The sequence below is a fragment of the Cnephaeus nilssonii genome (genome assembly GCF_951640355.1).
Source record: "Cnephaeus nilssonii genome assembly, chromosome: 23".
NCBI lineage: Eukaryota > Metazoa > Chordata > Mammalia > Chiroptera > Vespertilionidae > Cnephaeus > Cnephaeus nilssonii.
The window spans coordinates 9,569,015-9,593,206 of NC_137094.1; the positions used below are offsets into that span (position 1 = coordinate 9,569,015).

The window sequence follows — 24,192 nt, forward strand, 5'->3', positions numbered from 1 at the left end:
AATAGCTCCTGGGTGTTCGCTTCCCTCCTAGTCTGTGCAGATAACAATCACGTGCGGACATGGACGGTGACACGGTTCAGAGGCATGATCTCTACTCAGCCCGGGTCCACTCCTCTGGCCTCGTTCAAGATCCTGTCTCTGGAGGAGACGGAGAGTCCCGGCAGCTACTCCTCTGGGAACGACATCGGTGAGCTTGTGTGGGGTTTCACGTAGCGTGTGGACGGGGCAGAGTGTGAACAATAGTAGAAACCTGGAAGTGAGTTTTAAAAGCTTTTCATTTTAATTATGAAATTCATTTAAAACAAATTCAGTACATATCTCCAAACGCTAACCATTTTTGTTTATAATTAAAAGCCATGATGGTTATGCGAATTGGAACATTTTATTTCTTTAATAAAGAAGTAACTATTCATCTCATTAGGTATGATTCACATAAGGTAGTATGTGAATTATATCATATTGTGGTGCACATCATATACTTTTGTGAATAATTATTTAAGCTATTGAGTATGACGGGGTAAGAATTATTAAAATGTTAATTTAAGTTTTTTATGAAAACACTTCTTTATGTTAAGAATCTTTCCAAAATGGATGAGTCAGTGATTTGCCTTGCCAAGTGTAACCAAGTGAAAATAATTGAATCTTTCCTTTAATTAGATAAGAAAACTTGGCAGGGTGCAACAGGCTTCTGATTCATTAAATCCTATTTAATGAGGTTGCACTTTATTTTTAAGACTTTGCATGTTGGCTTTCCAAAAGTACAGTCAGTGCATAAAAGGGACTGAGCACATTCTCAAAGGGAGTGAGTAAAGGTGGGGCTCTGCGTTCCCAGGTTTCCCACGGGCACTGAGCATGGACACTCCGGAGCTTATTCCGGCCGTCAGCTTTAACAGCCTCACTAAATATGCATTTCTTAAAAGTTTTTTCATGCAAGTTGAAGTCCTCGCACCATTGCATTTTGTCTGTTTGACGTGGAATGCAAGGCCACATTGACAGGCATGAAAAATCCTTTTTCCCCCAGTATTTATGTTAAATGAAACCATTTAAACTTGAACTTCTTTTGGCATCGTCTGATCAAGGGCCCTTTGGAGAGCGAGATGATCAGCAGGTGTTCATCCAGAAAGTGGTCCCCATCACCAACAAGCTGTTCGTCAGGCTCTCCTCCACGGGCAAGAGGTGAGGCTTGCTGGGCCGGGTCCTGCGCCGTAGACCACACACAGCGATGCACCGTGGATCAGAGTGCGGGCAGAGACACACTGCCGCGAGGAGTCTGCCCACTGCCTTGTCTTGCTTTAACTGGAATCGGGACAGGATACTGAGTGCTGGGTCTCTAGGGAACGTTTAAGATTTCCTCATGCTGGACAGTTAGGACGGACTAGTGACAGAGCAGAGCAAACACAGGAGTGGGGTGGGGGGAGCTGACCTGAAGGCTAGTTCTGGCTCTTCCTCTCACCAGCTGCCGACACTCACCCTCAGTTACGTGGTTTCTCTGAGCCCCCGTTTCTCTATAAAAGAAGGTTCCTACCTTGTAGGATGGCGTAGGATCAAATGAGTATAAACATGACCTATCGGTGTAGCCCTGACTAGTACAGATGCCGAGTGGAAGTTAGTTCCCTCTGCTTGTCCACTTGACTGTTTTAAGAATGTTACCGCCTCAGACACATTGAGTATAACATTTCTCAAAAGTTTTTTGCATGTCAAAATTCCTATTAGTACTTATTAAGGAAGTTGTGGATACTCATATTAATGTTACTGTTTTTAATAATTTCTCAGTTATCCTTCAGCATATTTCTAATTACTATTTTAATAAACTCTTTGATAATTTTTTTATCGAAGTTCATTGCATGAATTGATTCTGGAAAGTTTTATGTACTAAACTTTTTTTTTAAAGAAAATATATTAGGAGCCTATAAGGTAAAGACGAAATTATTACCTTGAGAAATGTTATAAATCACTCAGTGTTCTGTGCAGATTGGAAGAAGCTGCCAAACGTTTATTAAAACTGCAATGTAGTATTTCATCTTGTTCAGTTCTAACCTCCTCCCTCTCTTTAGCTCACACAGTAGCAATGAGTTGTACCAACTACAGTTAGTTTATACCTGTTAACTTTAGGTTCCAGAGGAAAAGCTAGATTTATAAAAGTAAGCAGACATAGAACAGCAGCCCCTTATGCGGCTAATGGGAAGCCTTTTGCTTACAGACAGCTCAGGCTCTGAGAGGTCAGAGTGTAATCCTGATGGAGGATGCTCGCCAGGCCTCCACACAGCTGTAGATTTCTGGTCTCAGATTTTAATTTACACATAAATTTAAGTGACTTCTCAACATCTTTCTAGTGAATGTCTGTAACTTCCTTTGAAAGAACTGCTCATTTCTTATTATTTGCCTGGTTTCAATTACTCAATACATTATTTTATAAGAGCCTTTTCATTAGACTCAAAGAAACAAAGTGTAACTTTGATTCCTGTTACTTGCCTTGACCCCTTTACATCTGTTTATGCATGTGGGGCATTCAGCTCTGACTGTAATTCAGATTTTGGAATTACTTTATGTGCAATGCCGTCTGTCCGTGGTTTACAGCTGTGCCCTGTCCCTTCCAGAATATGTGAGATCCAAGCTGTGGACTGCACGACCATCTCCGCCTTCACCGTGCGGGAGTGCGAGGGCTCCAGCAGGATGGGCTCCCGGCCCCGGCGCTACCTGTTCACCGGCCACACGAACGGCAGCATTCAGATGTGGGACCTGACCACCGCCATGGACATGGTCAGCAAGAGCGAGGACAAGGGTAGGTTTCGTGGAGACAGGGGTCCAGGGCGAGCGCAGGCACCGCCGTGTAACACGTGTGTGCTTCCGCAGACGCAGGCGGCCCCACGGAGGAGGAGCTGCTGAAGCTGCTGGACCAGTGCGACCTGAGCGCGTCCCGCTGCGCCACGCCCAGCATCAGCCCGGCCGCGTCCGTGGTGCAGCACAGCCGGCTCCGCGAGGCCGGCTCCAGGTGGGCGGCGCTGCTTCGGGGAAACGTGTCCACACGAGCCTGGTTTCCGGCTGCTTTCAGTTCACAAAAAACTGTTCTCACTAAATGTCTCCACTGCACACATCTGGTCCTTTCATAGGAGAACATTTTTATCCTTTACCTTATTTTGTGATTGAGAATCGTTCAAAGGAAATCAGAAAAGGCATCGTCTGTGACCTTGGATAGTATGTGGCATTTTTGTTCCTGAGGACACAGTGACCGCATTGTCTTGTCTGACCTTCAGACATCATGTAATTTATTCTACTGAGGCGTAACTGACACACAGCACCACAGCAGTTACTGGTGTACAACATAACGATTCGAATTTGCATGCATTATGTACTTTTAAGACAATGGCATAGTATATCTTTTAAGTTTTCAAAAAATCCAAGTCTAAACTTAAGGCTTGATACTGAATTATATTGGTGGTTTTACAGCCTTTTCCCAGCTTTTCAGCGTCCACAAATGGAGCTGGAGCTAAAAAACAGTCCTGAGGCTGTGACTGCAGCCTGGGGAAGGCAGGGGAGCCTCGCTTCTCGAGCTGGGTTTGTGCCGGGAGGCTGCTGGAAAGCGAATCGTGTCTTCCTGTTAGAAATAATGTAAATGGAAATAATCCATCCCAGACCCCCCAGTGATTCCATTTTAACCTTTTTTATATAGTACATGTCTAATGTACTGTTTAATCTATACTGTTTAATCTATAAACAAGCACTTTAAAAGAAAAAGGTCATGAAAATTTAACTAATTTAACAATTAACAATCAGCAATGAAAGCAAAAAAGCACAAATATCCACAGCACAATATCCTGATTTCAGCTGAGGTAAACTGCTAAAATGTGTATTTGTGAGTTCTCTCCTCTGTCACCTGAGAGAGGCGAGGCTGATCCTACAGGCGTCAGCATGGAAGGGTTGTCAGGGGGAGAAGTGAATTGTTCAAGATGGGAGATGTTCGAGAAACGAGGTCCCAGTGTGTAGTCAATACTGTAATAACCTCACCGTGTCAGATGGGTACATTACATGAATGTCTGATCACTCTGGTGTACACCTGGAACGAGTAAATATTTTATGCCACAGTCATTGGAAACAATCCCGCTTCACTGACTACGTCTGGGATATTTGCATGGGTAGTTTATACACACGTAACTTTATATATAAAGCACTTAAATGTACTTTTACAGACAGAAATGAGAACGTAGGTAATGTGTGTGTACTGTGGTTTCATTCCTGAGCCGTGCCCCTGGAGCATCTCAGAGCCCTGACCTGCGATTTCTAACCCGTTGCAGCCTCCAGCTGCAGCACCACGAGACCATCCACGAGGCAGCGACGTACGGCTCCGTGCGGCCGTACCGAGAGAGCCCTCTGCTCGCCCGGGCGCGGAGGACCGAGAGCTTCCACAGCTACCGCGACTTCCAGACCCTCAACCTGAACCGAAGCCTGGAGCGCGCCGTGCCCGAGGACGCCACCACGGGGCCCATCCAGGCAGAGGTGAAGCGGGCGGCGGGGGACGGTGCTGGGCAAGAGGGCCAGGCTCCTGGAGCTGAAATGCGAAGTGCGAGAGAGTCGGATGGGGGGTCGGAGGCGCACAGAGCAGCCGAAGCCGTCCCGGAACCCAAGAGGAGGGCGCCCGAAGATGACGGTGACAAGGGGGAGCTCCGCAAGAAAGGCGGGTTCGACGGAGGAGGCTTCCTGGGCAGGAAGAAAGGGCCCCACCTGGCCTCCTCGCCCAGCACCTCCGATGGAGGCCCCGACTCGCCCGGTACCGCGTCCCCCTCTCCCACCAAGACCACGCCGTCCCCTCGGCACAAGAAGAGCGACTCCTCGGGGCAGGAGTACAGCCTGTGAGCGCCCCTGCAGGTGGGTTGTTCATTTAGAGCAGGCGTGGGGCCTTTTCCTGCCAAGGGCCCTTTGGGTGTTTGACAGCATGCGCAGGCCACGCGGATTATCAACTGGAACGTGCGCCTGCTGCATGTGGTCGAACATTCACCGCCCTCACCACCAATGCCGCGGCAGGGCCAGCCCCAATGACTTCTCGGGCCTTGTGCAGCCTGAGGGCCGGACGGTCCCCATCTCTGCTTTAGGTGAAAGTCCAACTCCCGGATCCAATACACTAGCTTCTACACCAAAACTTAGTATCTTTTTAACACAATGAGACGGAGTAACCAGAAAAAACTAGAGCTCTTTTGACCTTTTTGAAGATTATTTTTAGGTTTACAAGCACGTTCAATTGATGATTTGTAAAGCTAGTCCAGGGAGCTCAGAAACACGTGTCGTAACTACCCCACCTTAACCAGAGGGCACCGTTCAGGGGAGCACCCTGAGAACATGGGAACCAACCGACCACATTCCTCACGTAGAGTATGCCTGAGGCCTGCCCCGCTGGATATCTTAAATCACACACTTCTCCGTGGAACTTAGTCTCTCACCCTAATTGTGATTGCACAGTGTTTACCTGCTATTTAATGAGGTGCTATGTTTGTGGAGAAATACCGCGTCATTCAAAACACTATTGATGTTGAACCACCAGGCTGCCCTGGTGGCAGTGAGTCGCTGAGGGTACTTGTAAGTGTAGGTCATCTTCTGAGTCTCATTGTTGGGGTCTTAAATCTTAAGCATGCATCACCAATAGTAAATGCCCAAAGTCCACTTAGACTTTCTTTAAAGTGGGAGCAGTTGTCTGTGTTTGAACAGATGGAATAATAAGGACAAAGCTCTGCGCGCCCAGAAGGGAATGCTACCAAGTGTGAGTCTGCCTCGTGTAGGAGCCACCATGTTAACAATCCAAACAAATCAGGACGCGGCCACTTTGTTAACTGCCACGCGTCCGAAACGGAACCATCCCCATTTCTTCCACATTCGCTGGAATATTTAGAATTTAAGTCACCATGATTTTCTTTACAAACCCAGAGACGTCACTAACAAGTCTGATTTTAAAATTGGGCGACCAGAGTTGGTCTGTGAGGTTTGTGGCTATAGACGCGCGTGGGCAAGGTCCCCGCTTGCGCCTATAGATGCTTAGGAGACTTCAGCTCTGAATTTTCAGTCAAAGGTTTGGGCTGCTGCAAAAATGTTACTTTGAATATATTTTAAATTGTTAAGAATGAAAGATAACTTTTTGTATTTTTTTTCCATGTGATTGGAATGACTTTCAAGTATCTGCAAATAGGGTAATTGTGAAGCATTAAGCATTTACTGGTGAAAAATGTATATATTCCCATTCCAGGAAATAAGTGAGTAAAACTGAATAAATGCTTTAAAGTTTACCATATTGCCAGTGGTTTCACAACCGTTCTCCTGTATTTATTTATCAAGTCAAATAAAAATGATGAAGACTATCTGTTTTCAATTGTTTTAGGAACAGCTAGCTGTTTAAAGTGTACCTGCATGCGTTTGTCCATGTCTTCTTCCCGTAACAAAGAAAGGCGGCGAGAGGGAGAGCTCAATACGTGTGAAAGTAACTTACGGTGCCAGTGAGGGAAAATGGCAGGCGAAGCACAAGTTCGCTATTACTAAGGTTGTAATTGTCGGTCCCACCTTTCTCGTCAGTCACATAAAAGTTGGGTGGGAGAGTGAGAAAATGTAAGAAATTGAGTACTTAACATAGCCTTTTCCAAGAGTGAAAGGCCGCTGGGAACAGACACGTCCTTCTAACTGTGATGCTGTGCCAGGTCGGGGAAGGTCCCTGAACAGTGTAACTGAGTACACACCCTCCCCGAGTGTGCGACCTCTGGATGACCCCGCCGGGCCTGCAGGCGGGGTTGGTTCTGCGGCTGTGACCATTACAATAGCTGTCCTCACAGGGTCGGACCCGCAGGGACATGCTCTGAGACTACGGACTTCTCTTCACTGGTAACAGCTCTGACTGTTTTACCTGTGGTCTCCGTCAGACAGAGCCAGGTGAAAGTGTGGTTTTCAGCTTCCTCAAAAGGAGTGTTTCCTGTGCATGGTGCCCCTTGTTTCAGACCAGACAACCTCTCCTAGACCTCTGCGGGGGGGACCTGTGCTCACTGCGTTCAAGGATGACGGAATGACAGCAGCGGTTCTGCATCTGAGGTGTCAGGGAGCAGGCGCGGGAAGGGGGCGTGCGGCCCGCATCCCAGTCACTCACGGTTTGCTGTGCCGGCCTACAGCTGGGTGTCGGTGAAGGTGGTGTGCTCCTTCGTCACGGAGCTGAAGCCCTTGATGGCGTCCATCAGGTCCTCCTCGTCCAGGTACTGGGAAGGAAGCCATCGCGTTAGGCTTGCTGTCGCAGCGCGGCCGCCCTCAGGGGCTAACCCCCCGCTCCCCACACTGAGGTGTGGTTGGAGCCTCCGGGCCTTAAACTCACGGGAAGCATCACGTCACACGCACAGGTGAGCTACACACTAAGCCAACGTGTGCGGCATGGAGGCTCACATATGCCAGACCTTCATCTTCCTAAGCCTTAAGTTTCTGGTCTGCCAAGCGGAGACAATATATAAAAGTGGGGTGGGCAAGTAAGGAAGTGTTAAAAATGGAGTACTTACGCAGCCTTTATATATAAATATACGTAAGACTTAGTTCAAAATGCAAGCGGGAGAGCTGGCACGCAAGCTGTATGGCCCCGTGCTCCCCACTCACTGCCTTTGTGTACTGAGTAGGTTCAGGAACATCAATCACAAGGAAAGTTAATGCGCCACCTACTGGCGTCTTCAGAGCAGTCACAGCATGCTGCCTGCTCCCAGCACTGTGGACAGCAGGCACAAATGGCTCTGCAGTCACGTGATGTTTTCTAGGTCCCAGTGCGTGAAAAAATGACTCTGTGCCCTCGGGCGAGGACACCCGGCACCTGAGCCACATGAACGCCATCGTGCATGTCCATCCGACATGATCTGTTAACAGCTCAGTGTCTCAACTGGTACAGTGACTCCTGCCACTTAGAAACTTTAGATCTGAGATGGGACCGTGGCACTGTGTCCTGTTAACATCAAGGAAACCCTTGATTTAAAAAGCCCATCACATGCCCAGCCGACGTGGTTCAGTGGCTGAGCATCGACCTATGAATCAGGAGGTCACGGTTTGATTCTCGATCGGGACACATGCCAGGGTTGTGGGCTCGATCCCCAGTGGGGGGCGTGCAGGAGGCAGCCGATCAATGATTCTCATCATTGATGTTTCTCTCCCTCTCCGAAATAAAAAAAATACACATTTTAAAATGCCTATCATACATCATCATGCCCAACAAGCCCACTGTGAGTTTTATTTTGTCACTGTGATTAGAACCTGGAGTCTGGGAACTTGCTTTAAGAGTCTCCCTTAGTTAAGAAGGGCTTCAAGGAAGCCAGCAACTCTTGGGGTGAAGGAAACGTTAGAACTTGGAGAGAAGGGAAGGGAGAGCAGAAGGCTGGAAGAGATGCCGGTGGGTAATTCTGCCGTGGAGGGGAGTGCGAGCGAAGCCCTGAGCTGGCTCTCTGTTTATTACCTACAGCCCCCCAAGGACCGTCCCGCCAGCAGACACCTGGGCAGTGGGCACAGTGAAGAAGTTTGCCGGGCGGTACAAACCAGGGACTTACTCATTCCAGTCACTGGGGGCTCAGGGCAAACATCAGAGCTTGTACTTTGTGCCTCGTTTTTGGGCCAATTACGTTTCCAGTCCCTTCTACCATGTACGTCTCTTCGCTTGCTCATGAGTTTATTTTTTGAGCCCTACTGTGTGCTAACAAGACAAGACCTTTCTACCCTGCTCGTCAAACAGTCACAGCGACACCAGTAAGCTGGTGGGTGAAGGGGCGGAGGGAGGGGTGCCCTGTGCGGGGGGAGGGGGGAGCAGCCTTCAGCAGGTGCAGGAGGCCCACCACCTCGTGACGGACATCCCGCTGGGGTGCTGAGCGCAGGCCGCGGGGAGAAACGCACTCACCAGGCCGCTGTCGTGGCCCATGATGGTCTCCCACAGCGCGTCGTCCACCAGGACTTGCTTGTCGTGCAGGCCCAGCAGCTGGCTGACGCTGCGGTGCAGGGAGGCCTGGGAGGCCTGGCTGAGCTGGCTCTGGCTCGGGATCCGAAGGACGGAGATGCTGTGGTTGCTCCTGAGGCTCACGCGGGCCCCGGACCGCGGGATCTTGGTGTCCGCCAAGCCCTGCGGAGGAAGTGGCCGCTGTGACCAACGGAACCCTCCGAGCAGCCGGATGAGCAGTGCCCTCCCCCGCCCCGCGCAGGGGCACGTTTGGCCTGCCCTTAAGAAAGCGTGCGTCTTGGCCCCGGCCGGTGTGGCTCCGTGGAGAGAGCGTCAGCCTGCGGACTTCAAAGGGTCCCGGGTTGGATTCCGGTCAAGGGCACGTCCCTCAGGTGCAGGCTCCTCCCCGGCCCGGGCCTTGGTCGGGGCTCCTGCAGGGGGCAACCAATCGATGTGTTTCTCTCACATCAGTGTTTCTCTCTGTCTTCCCCTCCGTTTTACACTCTCCCAAAAAATCAATGAAAAAACACCTTTGGGTGAGGATTTAAAAAAAAAAAAAAAAAGGTGGATTGGACTTCCCCCTCCCTTTTTTCTCATCCCATATCTTTCCCCTTGTTATAGGACCCGGCCTCCGAAATCAAACAGGTCTGGTACTCCTATCAGAAACACAAAGGCACTCTAAGACCTAGAACCTGATTAGGCCCGAGCATGCGCTGTGAGCCAAGTCCAGCTGCTCTTAAACACGGCCGGGCTCTGAGCTACCCCTCATATGGACACGCCCCCCCGAGGCCATGCCCCCCCACAGCACACGGAGGGCGCTACCTCGAAGTGCATGGTATAGCTCTTGAGGGTGACATTGCTGGACGCGTCCGACACATCAGCCACGGAGTCCAACTGGGGACAGACGGGGAGGCGGGGTCAGCGGGGGCGGCACTTCAAAGCGCATTCAAGTGCCTCTCAGTGACAGCGCAGCACGCTCACACTCCAACCCCCTCCTGAGACGCGCATGTACACATACATACATCCGCACACGGCTACATCCCGCGCCAGCCACACAGCACCGGCCTCCCAGGCACCCTGCCCTTCCCTGTCCCGGACACGCCTGCTCCTTGGGCACGGCAGCCTCGTCAGGGGCTCCCCCGTGCTCGCTGCCGTGTCCCGGGGAAAGGAGACCCGGGAGGCGGACAAGGCTGCCGTTCACTCATTTCCACCTTTTAAAGTGTTGAAACTCGTCCCAGCCGGTGTGGCTCAGTGGACAGAGCACCGACCCACGGACTGAAGGGTCCCGAGTTCGATTCGGATCAGGGGCATGTACCTTGGTTGCAGGCTCGATCCCTGTGTGGGAGGCAACCAATCAATGTGTCTCTCTCACATCTATGTTTCTATGTCTCCTCCACTCTCTCTAAAAATCAATGGAAAAAATATCCTCAGGTGCGGATTAAACAACCACAAAAAGAATGCCTAGAGTTAGGCTCCCAGCCTTCACGTTCAGTCAGACACAACCACCACCCAGTCCCGGTTACGAGGCCCGGGGAAGAAGTCCCTCCAGAAAGGCGAGCCTTCGGGTGTGGTGCCGGGGAGCGGGGCGGCCTTCAGACAAACCATGTGGGTCTCCCCCGGGGGACAGACACTCAGCGGGGACGCCCTCTTCTGCACGGGAACGAGCGGCGGCCTCTCGCGGATGAACGGCTCCTTGTGGATCTTCCTCTGCAGAACCAGGGACAGGAAGATGGCCAGCAGGATGAGGCCCAGGACGGCCATGAGCACGATGAACCACAGCTCGCCGTAGAACTCGGTGCCTCTGCTCCCCGACCCCTTCTTCCCGCCGGGCGTGGTCAGCACCAGGCCTGCAGGACCCGGGGGAGGAGGGAGAGGAGGGGGAGGAGGGAGAGGAGGGACAGGTCATTCCGGTGGCAGGTCTGCCTTCTCCCGCCCCGTGCTGGGCAGTAAATGGGGAGGGAGTTTGAAGGGAGGTGACCTAGTGACCTGGAGTCGACTTCTGACAGCTCCGTGGTGACGAGCGTCCCCGTGCCTCAGGGGCTCTGCTCCCGCACCTCTAAGATGAAGAGTTGGGGTCACAGCGCAGGTCAGAAGTCCCCTAATTAGGAACCGATGTGTGTTGTTTGATTACAATAAAAGCGCCTCCTCGGCTGTGCCCTCGGAGAGCCGGGTGGCCGGTCTGCGTGGCGCAGGGCTGGGCCGCAGCTCCCGAAGTCGATCTGACGGGCCCAGTGGACCGCTGCCTGAGGACACGAGGGATGCAGGGCAGCCCGCCCGAGGGAAGCCTGGGAAGGAAAGAGCCCTCGGAGCGGCAGGAGGGAGGTGAGCCCGGCCTGTCCTTTCTGCTGGGAGGCTGCCTCCAGGCAAGAGGCCGGCAGCAGGGAACACGCTGCCTCATGGAAATGAGAGCTGACTGCTCACGGGGCTGGACCACACATCTTGGAGTTTCCTGTGACTGTGCACAGTCCTCGGACTTCCTCTTCTCCGAGGGGAACCTTGCTTTTCAAAGTCCCTTTCACTTTGAGGGACCCGACCATCCCCATCCGTGGGCGGTGCTCACTTTGGGGACCTGGTCCACGGGGAGGGGCTTATTTACAGGAGCAGGTGCCTCGCCCAGCTGGTGTGGCTCAGTGGTTGAGTGTTGACCTATGAACCAGGAGGTCACGGTTCAATTCCAGGTCAGGGCACATGCCTGGGTTGTGGGCTCAATCCCCAGTGTGGGGCGTGCAGGAGGCAACCGATCCATGGTTCTCTCTCATCATTGATGTTTCTCTCTTTCTCTCTCTTCCTCTCTGAAGTCAATTAAAAAAAAAAAAAATATATATATATATATATATATATATATATATATATAAAAAGCAGGTACCTGGGCCCTCCGCTTCCGAGTCTGTGCCAGGCGCCCGGGAAACTATGTAACAAACAAGCACAGTGAGGTGACTCTTACGCTCACTTAAATTTGAGAACCACTGCTAAAAACAAAAACAAAAACAAAAAAAGTACGGGGCCAATGGAAAAACCACGTTCAAGTTCTCATCTTAGGCACGAGCCTGAGGAGCACCGGGGTGAGTTCGGGGTCCCTCAGGCCTCCTCTGTGCACTGTAGACCCCGGGTGCTGACTACCACCAGGCACAGCTGCTGCTCCGGGAAAGGAGACCGACCATGTGGGGAACTGTGGCAGGCGCTCTCAGTTTTACGGGGCACCCAGACATGAAACGTCTGGGAAAGGGAACCAATTTTATTACTTTACATACTAAAGCCAGCCTTGATAACAACCTGAATGGTCACCTGAGTTTCAGAATAATAGGACATGCCTATTAAGAGAAAAGCCAACTGCGTGTGCTTGCACATCCGACATGGCAGTACCGACTGGGCTGTCAGACAGGGTACCGTCCATTCCGTTCTAATGGAAAAGGGTGGGCACCTCTAACGTGCCCTTTGAACTGTAACGTTTCACAGAAGTTCGATTCAAAGATTGGGGGTAGAACTCAATTTAAAAGATGTTCCAGCCCAGGCTGGTTTGACTCAGTGGATAGAGTGTTGGCCTGGGGACTGAAGGGTCCCGGGTTCAATTCCGGTCAAGGGCACATGCCCGGGTTGCGGGCTTGATCCCCAGTAGGGGGCGTGCAGGAGGCAGCCGATCAATGATTCTCTCCCTTCCTCTCTCTGAAATCAATAAAAATATATATTTTAAAATAAAAACAAATAAAAGATGTTCCAAAAGTTGCAATTCTATCTCTTCGGCTGCATTAGTTGGCATTGATGGCTGATCGCCACCTTTCACGGAGGATACAAGACAGAAATTTCCCCCAATCACCGTTCAGGTTCGGAATCTGGAACACGGCCGCTGTGACCAACACGAGTAGGCCCTGGAGCCTTTCTCTTCCTCTCATCTCCCCCCTGTGGCTTTCTCCACAAACCACCGTCTCGGGAAACAAGGGCGTGCGCGGCTCTTTCCGGCAGAGTCTGCGTGTGAGGGCAGCTGGGCCATCTCTCTCCGGACCCACATGCCAATGATTTGGCACTGAGGAGTCCGTCCTAACTCCTTGCCTCACCTCAGTTCCATGAGGGCTTTTGAAGATTTCCTACGACCCTTCCCACAGTTCCTTCCCAAAGTCTATGCTAACATATCAGCACACGTGTGTAAACATAAGCACCCGCATGTTTCTCTAGAAAAAGGAGCAGGTGGTACCCTGGACATGACGCGAGGCAGGCGCTTACCGAGGCCAGCAGAGGGGTCGTACTGGATCGGAGGCGTCTTGACGCTTCCTTCCTCCGTGGTGCACGTGACCTGGAAAAGGAAGGCTGGACAGAAGGTGAGTGACTCGGTCATCCACACGCACAGCGGCGGGCACACTTTTAGAAGAACATGCATCACAGCAGGAACCCTCTGCAAACACAACTCCCGGGCAATGGTGAGGTTTCACCCAATACACAACTATTTCTGGTTTTATAATTATGGAGCTGTAATTAGTGCACTAATAACATATATATATATATATATATATATATATATATATATATATATATATATGTGTGTGTGTGTGTGTGTGTGTGTGTATTAAAAGGGTAATATGCTAATTAGACCGGACAGCCGAACGACCTTCTGAACGACCTTATGGATGAAGCCGGGGCTGCGAGGGCTGAGGCAAGCCGCAGCAGCTATGAGGGCCAAGCTCCTTGCACGATTTTGTGCATCAGGCCTCTAGTATATACGTGTGTGTGTGTGTGTGTGTGTGTGTGTGTGTGTGTGTGTATGTATGTATATACACAGTGCTATATAGATGTGTGTGTGTAGATATATGTAACAGAACTAGGGAAGTTTAGAGCTTATATAGCAAAGTAAAAATTATCACGGTCTGGCCTATGTGGCTCAGTGATTGACCGTCGATCTACGAACCAGGAGGTCACTGTTCAATTCCTGCTCAGGGCACATGGTCAGGTTGTGGGGTTGATCCCCGGTAGGGGGAGTGCAGGAGGCAGCTGATCAATGTTCCTCTCTTATCATGGATGTTTCTATCTTTCTATCACTCTCCTTTCCTCTCCGAAATCAATAAAAATTAAAAAAGAATTATCAGAGGAGAAAGGATGGTACACAGAGTGTATCTTGTTCTGCATATGGTCTGCACCTGCTCCTTTAAAACTTACAGGTGTAAGTTTCCATGAAGGGACCAGAGTTGAAGTGGCTGTTGAGGCCCTGCTGGCCACGGTTCAGTGACCATCTCCTGACACTAGGGACCCGAGCGCCTTCCACACGGAGGTATAGAAGCCGGACACTCACTTCGGTCCCCTGTCCTCGGTATGTAGAGGGTGGTGTCCAGGCCACGGTACACGCACTGGCCCCCGTCGGTGAGCACGAACTCCTTCAGCGGGCCGTGCGGGAGGAAGGAGCTGGCCCAGCTGACACGCACCACGGTCAAGTTGCTGGTCACCGAGAACGGGGCTTGGTACTGAGGGGCTGTGGGAGAGAAACCTGTGTGTTAGCGAAAGGATGGCCTCCGAGGGTGTGTACCTTTAAAAAATTATATCTGAGCAATAATAAATTGCTTGTAGCGTTGCCAGAATCCTTTCTCTGATCCTCGGTGTTTAATAAGACTGGCCCTGGAGGAGAAAAGACCCCCAGCGGGAACCTGTGTGCAATGCTTTCTCAGCAATGCCGCACCTGCGTCCCCCAAAATCAATGGAGAGCAGTGTTTTATGAAAGAGAACCATTAACATACAATGGTTCTGCTCACCGGCATAACCCTGCAGGTCCGATTGTGTTGCTTTCCTCCTCTTTCAACAGGCTAAGGATCCTTAACACTATTAACTACAGTAGATAGCCGTTTTCATAGCAAATCAATATTTACTGCTGCAAAGCCCCCAGGACTAGATGAAGTACACACACACACACACACACACACACACACACACAAATATATATATATATATATCCATCCCCACCAAACTGCTTAGATGGTGAGTTATGTCCAATTGGCACCCATTCATTTTTAAAGCTTTTTCTTGAACTGTTAGTTTTCTGAGTGTTAAAGAACTTTGCAAATAGCAATGCGAGTGTAATAATTCAGGCCCTGGCTGGTCACTCAGGAGCGCGGTTCATTAGTGTATGATCAGGCCCGGGCTCCTGAGTGTTCCGTCAGACAGGAAGCGGCGTGGTGAGCGGCTCCAGGCCCGTTTCTCCTTCTATATGCTGGCTCCTCGCTGTGACAAAGGAAGAAGAACCCTAACGGAGGCTCATCTTTCAAATGAGTCATTTGGCCCTGGCTGATTTGGCTCAGTGGATAGAGCGTCGGCCTGTGGACTAAAGGGTCCCAGGTTCGATTCCAGCCAAGGGCACATGCCTGGGTTGCGGGCTCGATCCCCAGTAGGGGGTGTGCAGGAGGCAGCCAATCGATGATTCTCTCTCATCGTTGATGTTTCTATCTCTCTATCCCTCTCCCTTCCTCTCTGAAATCAATAAAAATATATTTAAAATGAGTCATTTGTTTAAACAAATGGAGTGACTTATCACCTTCAAGTCAGAAGGGATTTATTTCATGAGATCTCGTTTTCTCCAAAATAGTCCGTGCATTTGTAACTGTGTTAAAATCCACCTATAAATTGGCTTTTTAAAAAATATATTTTTAATTGATTTTTTACAGAGAGGAAGGGAGAGGGATAGAGAGTTAGAAACATCGATGAGAGAGAAACATCGATCAGCTGCCTCCTGCACACCTCCTACTGGGGACGTGCCCGCAACCAAGGTACATGCCCTTGACCAAAACTGAACCTGGGACCCTTCAGTCCGCAGGCCGACGCTCTATCCACTGAGCCAAACCGGTTAGGGCTAAACTAAATTGGCTTTTAAGAAAAGAAAGAAGTGAGTGGTGGGGGGAAAAAGGATACCCATTTCTGTGCAAATTAAATCCATCTGTTGTGAATGTTAGAAACCATAACAAAAATATGGAATGATTGTGCTTTTTTGATGAGAAGATTCACAGGAAAGGGACAGAGGATGCTGAAACAGCAGCAGCGGGGGGGGGGGGGGGGGGGGGGTGGGGGGGTGGCGGGGGGAGGTGAGCAGCAGGGCCAGCCTCGCAGGCGTGTCCTGTGCAGTGAGCGGGCCTCCCACGCAGGGTCCTGGCTTGGGTGATGCTCTCCTGCTGCCTTGGGGTTCTTTCTGATTTGTGCACACGGGGCTTCCTATCTTCATTGTCCACGGGGCCAACGACGGAGCTGAGCCTGATCCTAAGTACTCAGCTGATTCTTGATACACGTTGCCTTTGCCATTTTTAAACCACGGACACGCATGCCTTATGAGACTGAGAAGCAGCTATTTCTCAGCAACGTGAGGCGGCCTCGGTTACCGAGTGCCCTGACCACCCGGGCCCCGCCGGCTCTGCTGGTCCCGACGGCGCCCTGGCTCCGTGCTCTGTGGACTTGCCACAGACTGTGCCACGTGATTTGAAAAGAGGAGGAGGGACAAACTTATTAAAAAACCACCTCAAATACCTGCCCATTTTCTTCCTTCCCTTTCATCGACTTCCTCTAAGTTGGGTTTCACCTCATTCATCGCTACAGGAAAAATCTCACTGAATTCACCCTTAAAATCTCCATGTTATTAAGTGCAAGAGGCATGCATTTTGTTGTTATTGTTGTTGTTAATCCTCACCGGAGGATCTTTCCCCTTTCATTTTTAGAGAGAGTGGAAGGGAGGAGGAGGAGACAGAGAGAGACATCGATGTGAGAGAGACACGTGCCCTGACCAGGGCCAAGAATCAAGCCTGCCACCCAGGTACATGCCCTGGATCGGAATCGAACCAGGAACCTTTCAGTCCACGGGCCGGTGCTCTAGCCACTGAGCCACCCGGCTAGGGGGTGGGGCCTGCTTTCTAACAGTCACCTGCACTGCCGTCCCAGTGGCCATCCATGCAATGGGACCTGCACTCAGACCCTTCCATAAAACGGGCTTTCCCTGCCCTTCCCGACGCACCGTGCCCGCCGCCCGCTGACCGGCTCTGCTGGCGGGGCGGCCGCGGCTACTCACGCTCGCTCTGGGTGGTGAAGCGGGTCCACTCCGAGGCCGCGCTGCCCGCCGGGTTGTGGGCCACGACGCGCAGCCCGTAGGCGGTGAAAGGCTGGAGCGCCCCCAGGCTGGCGCTGGGCCCCGCGCCCCGGTACCGCGTCTCCGTCTGGCTGGGGGTGCAGGGGGCGTCTGTGTGCGGAGGGCAGGCCCTGTGCAGCTGGAGCTCGTAGCTGGGAGGAGAAGGGACAGGTCAGGAGAAAACGGGACAGGGCATCAGTTTCGCTCTTGTAAAACGGGTTCTATTTTGTTTTCATTGAACTACAAGCTCTTTAAAACTGCCATTCATGGGGAAACGCTCAGACCCACTTCATTTCGTTGTGTGTTTTAATTGATTTCAGAGAGAAAGGGAGAGGGAGAGAGGGATAGAAACATCGATGATGAGAGAGAATTACTCATCGGCTGCCTCCTGCACGCCCTCTACTGGGGATCGAGCCCACAACCCGGGCCTGTGCCCTTGACCGGGACTCGAACTGGGACCTCCCGGTTCACAGGCTCACACTCAACCACGGAGCCCCGCCGGCCGGCCGGGGGCAGACCCGCTTTATTGGGCTGTTGGGTGAGCAGCAGGGCTGACGAGGGAAGTCACACACGGACACACCCTGCCGTCCGCCCGGCGGCTGGTCACCCTGTGGGCAGAGGCGAGAGCTTTCTCTCTTCTCAGAGGAGACTGAGGACACGGCTCCCCTTTGTGAAAAATGACAAAGATCTCATTTCCTCCCGATGGCTTTGAGTGAAATGACTTCTTCGTTCTTTCAAACGACGATTCATTTCAATGTTTTACATAAGATCGAGGCGATTCTGAGTTCACCGCAGGACTGGATGTCCCAGCAGAGGCTACCAAATGGATCATTCGAGAACCACGAGGGAGGAGGAGCAATTCCCTCCAGTGAGTGCGAACACGGGCCAGGCAGCATCTCTCTTACTGAAAGACAAGTTTGTGGCTCTGCTTTCTATCCTTAGTTGAATTATGACTGAAACGCTTTGCAGGGGGCAGGACCACTGAAATCAGCAAGTCTGGCCCATGGGCTAGAGCCGTCTGCTCCGGGGAGCTGGGTAAGTCTGCAAGCAGGCCTTCCTCGGGCTGGCCGTTACCTTTGGATGATGCCGTTGGGGAAGAGGGGGGGACTCCACAGGAAGGAGGCTGTCCTGGAGGCCAGCGCCTGGATGTGGGGGGAGGCCACCCCGGCGGGCGGCGCAGGGCGCGTTCTCAGCTCCGCCGTGGGCCCCCTGCTGCAGCAGTTGAAGCAGGTGCAGGCCTCCACGCCAACCGAGTAGGTGGTGAAGGGCTGCAGGCCGCGGAGGGTCTGCTGGGCGGCCGGGCCTTCCGACAGCTGCGGACAGAGAGGCTGATGAGGCTGCGCCCAGACCTCAGTGACGGAGCTGCGTCCCGCGCCCACCTCCTAGGACCAGAGCCCCACGCCAGGTAGTCTGGGAGGTGCTCGGTGGGCGTGGCCAGTACTTGCCCCCAAGGAATTACCACCCATTGGAGAAGCATGACTGAAACAGGCCAAACATAATGATTTGAGAGATCGAAGTTAGAGGTAACGGGACAGAAAAGACAAGGCATGCATTGTCTATTACACTGAAAGATAATAGGAAATGGCACAAAACGCACCGAATATTGACCAAATTCTGCAGCCCTTGGAATGATGCCTTTAAAAAAAGCAACACATTCTGCATTTGAATTATACTCCTAGTTAACACTCACCAAGCCCAGGTTCTGCCATTGGTATTTGCATGTAATTTTTGGGTTGAATGGCCCCTCAAATCCATGACTGAGCTGGGTATTTAGGAGCTTGAACTATATATACTTGATATATTTGTATATTTTACATATTGCATATTTTATAAATTATATGCATATTTAAGAGTTTGATAGTCCATCTTTTTCTCTGAGGGTGGTGGGTATATGAAATATCATAGTCTTTTTCTCCATTATGCTTATTACATTATAAACTTTTTGGCTTATTTGGAGCAATTTTTTTTTTTTTTTACTTTTTACCTCATTGTGGTTTCATTAAGTCCTCTTTGGAACAGAAGCCGTCAGAAACTGGAAACTAGTTTTCACACTGACATACACAACATATAATTAAGAAGAGCTGTCTGTTATTGCAAAAATTGCATACAATGCACTCCAAATATAAATTATCTTACTTCATTAATATTATCATTTTATAAGTATAGATAATCAAGGGTTGATTGTATTTACATCATCTATATTTATTGACTATGAAGCCCTGTAGAAAATATGCTAATTTCCCTTTAACATGCAATAGGAGACTTCCTTGTATCTGAGAGTTATCTGGTGCAACTGGGTTTCAGTATCTGCCACTCTGGCCTCCTGGGACTTCTCCACTCTTCCCGAATTGTTCCCTAAATTGGCCTAAGTAGTTTAGGATGTGATCCTGGGATCTGCACAATTCCTCTCTGAGGTCTGTGCGAACAAAATGCTATAATCTGTCCTTGTTCGTGAGAAAGGTAGGCGTCACTGAGAAGAGAGACTTCCTCCCACAGGCTCAGCCTCTCCACGTGAATAACGTGAATAACGGAGCTGGTCTTCTTTTGTTGTTGTTGTTAATCCTCACCTGAGGGTATGTCTCCTTTGGTTTTTTAGAGAGAGTGGAAGGGAAGGGGAGACACAGAGAGAGAGAAGCAGGGATGTGAGAGAGACACATTGATTGCCTGCCTCCCATACTCGCCCCATGGGATTGGGCCTGCAACCGGGGTACCTGCCCGTGACCGGAGTGGAATGTGGGCCCCTGCAGTCTGCGGCGACGCTCTGTCCTCTGAGCCAGAGCAGCTCGGGCAGGAGCTGGCCGTCGTGACTGGGGTGGCCCTGCCAGCCAGTGGCTTGTGGGGCGCGTCTCCCCGATGTGCCCCAAAGGTGTCCACACACAAACCACGGCCCTAGAGCTTTGTGGACACAGCTGCTCTGCAGTCCCTTCCAAGGCGCTAGAACTTTCTCGAAGTCGCTAACCCAAAGACTGAGTTTCCTGGGTGCTGCCAGAGATCTTGGAACAGCAAAATGAGGATTCCAAGCATGTTTGTTGCTCTAGTTTTATTGCTTTTTTTTCCTTTTCATAGCAACACTGACACCACGCCCAATGGCCACCTGTCTGCCCCTCACATAGGCCACTACTACGTGAAGCGCTTGGCGGGTGTTTCTAACTAAATTGATGGGATTTTAGTATCCCTGGAGTCTTGAATACGACCTTTAGCAAGTCCCTCCCTGGGCATTGCCGTATTTCCTGTGTGTGTCCTAATGCTCACTGCTATTTCTTCCCATAGGGATCACCACAGCGCCACTGAGAAAGGACAGTAAGAAAGGAGCAAGGAGAAGAAAAAGCAAGGGCACCATGATTTATTTTTTAAAAAATAAATAGCTCGGCTGGCGTGGTTGAGTGTCGACCTATGAACCAGGAGGTCTCGGTTCGATTCCCGGTCAGGGCACATGCCCAGGTTTCAGGCTTGATCCCCAGTGGGGGGCGTGCAAGAGACAGCCCATCAATGATTCTCTCTCATCATTGATGTTTCTCTCTCTCTCTCTCTCTCCCTTTCTCCCTTCCTCTCTGAAATCAATAAAAACAAAGAAAGGAAGGAAGTTAGGAAGGAAGGGAGGAAGGAAGGGAGGGAAGAAGGAAGGAAGGAGAGAAGGAAGGAAGAAAGGGAGGAAGGAAGGAAGGGAGGGAGGGAGGGAGGAAAGAAGGGAGGGAGGGAGGGAGGGAGGGAGGGAGGGAGGGAGGGAGGGAGGAAGGGAGGGAGGGAGGGAGGGGACTCCATTACTCACCACCAGCTCTGCCCCATCCGAGCTGTTGGAGAAGAGCCTGTAGAGGCTGACAATGCCATTGGGCTGCCCAGGGGCGCTGATGTTGACCACAGCTTGGGTAGAAGACACGGCGTGGAACCTGGGGGCCCTGAGACCTTCTGGGGGGGCAGGTCCAGTTTTACACCGAGTCCAGCTACTCGGGGCTTTCCCTGCTGCATTCACTGCCCAGACCTTTAAAGAGAAGAAATTAAGACCAGTCAAGAGCAAGATCACCTCAGGCTGACAAAGCACAGTTGGCACCCAAAGCGACCGAACACAACAGAATGGGATACACTTGGATCTGGCAACTCTGTGACCACAAAGAAGATTGGTCCTTCCTCTTTATTTGGCCTTTGCCCCCGAGAACACAGGGGGGCTTGCTGGGGAGCCCTGACTTCAGACGGCAGTGGCTGACTTGAGCTTGCTGGAAAACTGCTCGTCTCTGGGCGGGAGGTGGCAGGGTTTTTGTCAGCTTCTGCAAACCGGACGGCTCTGCAGACTCCTTAAAACTCAGCAATTCTTAAACACTGTCCCCACCAAATCTGCATGAAAATTAGATTTTCCTTTCATCAAGGAGGGAATCAACATATGGAAGGATATATAATCTTATTTATCAAGAACTATTTGTATAATTAAGCACGAATATCCTAAAAGGTTGCCTTGGGTCATCATTTGCATGAGTAAGTAATTTGTAGGGTGTCAGGTACAATAGACAGAGTAGATGGATGTGTGAGTGTATAGGGTTAAATTAGGCCCAATAACAGCCAACTACACAGTGATCAATCAGAATGATAGATCTAAATGACAATACAAGAAGACTGTCTGCGTGTTTAGGAGTACCAGTATTCCTTAGTAAGCTTTCATCTTGTGCCGTCTAACTTCAGGAATTTTTTTTTCTCATTTGGTGTCTTTTTCCCCTTTATCTATCTATCTATCTATCTATCTATCTATCTATCTATCATCTATTTATCTATCTACCTACCTACCTTCCTACCTATCCACCCACCCACCCCCCTACTCATCCAACCATCCATCCATCCACCCACCCACCAATCCATCCAAAACTTGCCCTGAGCTTTTAAAGACACATCTGGAAAACTGGTTTGATTTTACAGTCCACACTTTCTAGGTGTGCTGTGTCGAAAAAAACAAACAAACAAACAAAAAAACAACCCACAAATACAATCATGCAGAACTTTCAAAATCTGAGACATTTAGAAAAAAAACTCTAGGAGAGTACTTTGCATTGAGAATTTAGGTGGGAATTTGTTTGCTTTGCTTTGGCATCAATGATATCTTCAAGAGAATAAACACTGGAGAGATTTTTAGTAGTTAGGCCAACTCCCATGAGTGTCTCCCTACATTTTTTAGGAGTGCATTCCTTTGTAAAAGTGAAACTCCGGATGCGGAAATGCTCTTGGATGGCTGTCACATGCAATTCTGCAGCCCCTTGCTGCCGGGATGGCCACTAGCCCCGTGTTTCAAAGAGATGACTAACCTACTTCCATAGCGGAACTTGCTCTTTGCAGAGTTCTGATACAGTCTCTCATCATTTGCATGATAACTGCCTACATTTTATACACTCTACAATTTACAAAGCACTTTGACATACGCTAGCTGACTTAGCCCTCCCAACAGAACCTTGTAGGGTGGTGGATAATGTATCGTTAGCCCATTTTACCGGTGAGGAAATTGAGGCTCTCTTGTTCAAAGTGACAGAAGTTACAAGAGCTGAAACTAGAATTCTGCTCTCCGAGAAACACTTTTATCGCTCTTTCCAATATATTGTGTGTTTGATTCTGTATGTCATCCTTACGCATAAGTCAATTACGTGGAGTTAAGAAAGTTAAATAACTGGTCCACAGACAGACATCTGTGATTCTGGATTAAAATCTCTTCATTTGCAAGGATGGAGAGATGTGCCCAGGTTGTATTAGAGGAAGGAGGTTGGTTTTGAAAAGGCACAGGGAAGTACAGAGAAGGAATCCAAGCAATGGGAGAGCCAGGCCTCCTGGAAACCCAAGTCCAGGTCAAAACACCACTATAACCTCCCCCGCTGGCGTGGCTCAGTGGTTGAGCTTCGACCTATGAACCAGGAGGTCACAGTTTGATTCTCAGACCCATGCTGGGGTTGTGGGCTCCATCCCCAGTGGGGGGCGTGCAGGAAGCAGCCAACCAATGATTCTCTCTCATCATTGATGTTTCTATCTCTCTCTCATTCCCTCTCCCTTCCTCTCTGAAATCAATAATAATATATTAAAAAAAAAATACAATAAAAACCACTGTAGCTGCTTTTACAATCCCTTCTGAATGGGCCCAGGTCAGTCTGAGAGGGGAAGTTAGTGAGGAGGTCAGAGGTCAGGACTGATAAGAAAGTCCCTGATTGCTCAGTCTGCTGCAGACCAACCCCTTTTACTGCAAATACCTTTCTATGGGTGGGGGAGGGGCATTTTTTATTACACAAGGAGTGAAGAAACTTTTAAAGAATACAGGCAAAATAAGGAGCATATATTGATACCAACTTCTTTGCTAAGAACAGGGTTTTGGCTGCTGATCTAAGGGCATACAGAACTTTAGCGGGGGTCACCACGGATGGGGAAAACATGAGGAAAATAGAGTAGGTGTAACAAAATAAAAAGTCAGCAAGCTGTCCATTGATTACTGGGCACCAATAAGAGAGAGCCGAAGTGCAGGTCTGACAGGAAGTAAGGATGGATTCTAGCAAGTGCTTAGCAGGGTTCTGGCCCAGGCTTCTGCTCATTTATTTTGCTCTCCTTTTTGATGTAGATTTAGGGTCCTAGGAACCAGGAGGGCTTTGTGGTCCTGGTGCTGGCAGACAGGACTAACCCTCACGGCTTCCTGAACTCCCACTGGGTGGGGTCCTACTTCCAAATGGGATCTAACCCACGGTATTTTTAAGATGCTTTGAGTCTCAACATTACTGTTTTGCTGCATTTCTTCAGAAACAGTCTCTCCTAAAAACGAGGCAAGAGAAAACTCCCCACCCCTAACTGGGAATGGATGAACTAGTGCCTTTGTCTTTCACGAGAGACCTTCATAATACAGGGCTCTTTTTTTCTCTCTCTAGTCTTTCTTTTCAGTATTCAATCAATTTGAGATCAAAATAGCATTCATATAAATCAACACGCTTATGCAAAGCAGGATCAGCTATTCACACGAGCCACTCTGAAAATGAAAGCAGTGACGAGGAGGGGAAAGCGGGCTGAGATAATGAGCATTACGGATTCCACGAGACTTGAACCACAAGGCAGTGTTTCTGTTACACCGAACCCCCAGAAGGGAAGGGAAGGAGGCATGGATGGCGATATTTCCTCTGCCTCACTCCGTTGAGGTGAAAGTCCTTCACCCAAAGTTGCCATGGATTTTGGTCTCTTTCCAGCTAAACAA

At 50.1% G+C, this 24,192-nt stretch overlaps 2 protein-coding genes across 3 annotated transcripts in view; one reads left to right on the forward strand and one right to left on the reverse strand.

Moving 5' to 3' along the window:
- Positions 1 to 6,271, forward strand: part of KCTD3 (potassium channel tetramerization domain containing 3) — a 39,740-nt gene extending 33,469 nt beyond the window's left edge. For both annotated transcript variants that reach the window (XM_079763428.1, XM_079763427.1), the window contains exons 14-18: positions 32 to 187; positions 1,080 to 1,176; positions 2,598 to 2,782; positions 2,854 to 2,992; positions 4,293 to 6,271. In XM_079763428.1, the coding sequence (XP_079619554.1) occupies positions 32 to 187; positions 1,080 to 1,176; positions 2,598 to 2,782; positions 2,854 to 2,992; positions 4,293 to 4,851 (1,136 nt within the window). In that variant the 3' untranslated portion in view covers positions 4,852 to 6,271. The remainder of the gene's footprint in view (positions 1 to 31; positions 188 to 1,079; positions 1,177 to 2,597; positions 2,783 to 2,853; positions 2,993 to 4,292) is intronic.
- Positions 6,272 to 6,576: 305 nt separating this feature from the next.
- Positions 6,577 to 24,192, reverse strand: part of USH2A (usherin) — a gene marked incomplete at its 5' end in the record, with an annotated part of 397,572 nt that continues 379,956 nt past the window's right edge. Inside the window, 9 exons of the mRNA XM_079763761.1 lie at positions 6,577 to 7,220; positions 8,882 to 9,100; positions 9,740 to 9,811; positions 10,520 to 10,764; positions 13,136 to 13,219; positions 14,196 to 14,372; positions 16,941 to 17,149; positions 18,072 to 18,310; positions 20,767 to 20,976. Of these exons, the coding sequence (XP_079619887.1) occupies positions 7,131 to 7,220; positions 8,882 to 9,100; positions 9,740 to 9,811; positions 10,520 to 10,764; positions 13,136 to 13,219; positions 14,196 to 14,372; positions 16,941 to 17,149; positions 18,072 to 18,310; positions 20,767 to 20,976 (1,545 nt within the window). The 3' untranslated portion in view covers positions 6,577 to 7,130. The remainder of the gene's footprint in view (positions 7,221 to 8,881; positions 9,101 to 9,739; positions 9,812 to 10,519; positions 10,765 to 13,135; positions 13,220 to 14,195; positions 14,373 to 16,940; positions 17,150 to 18,071; positions 18,311 to 20,766; positions 20,977 to 24,192) is intronic.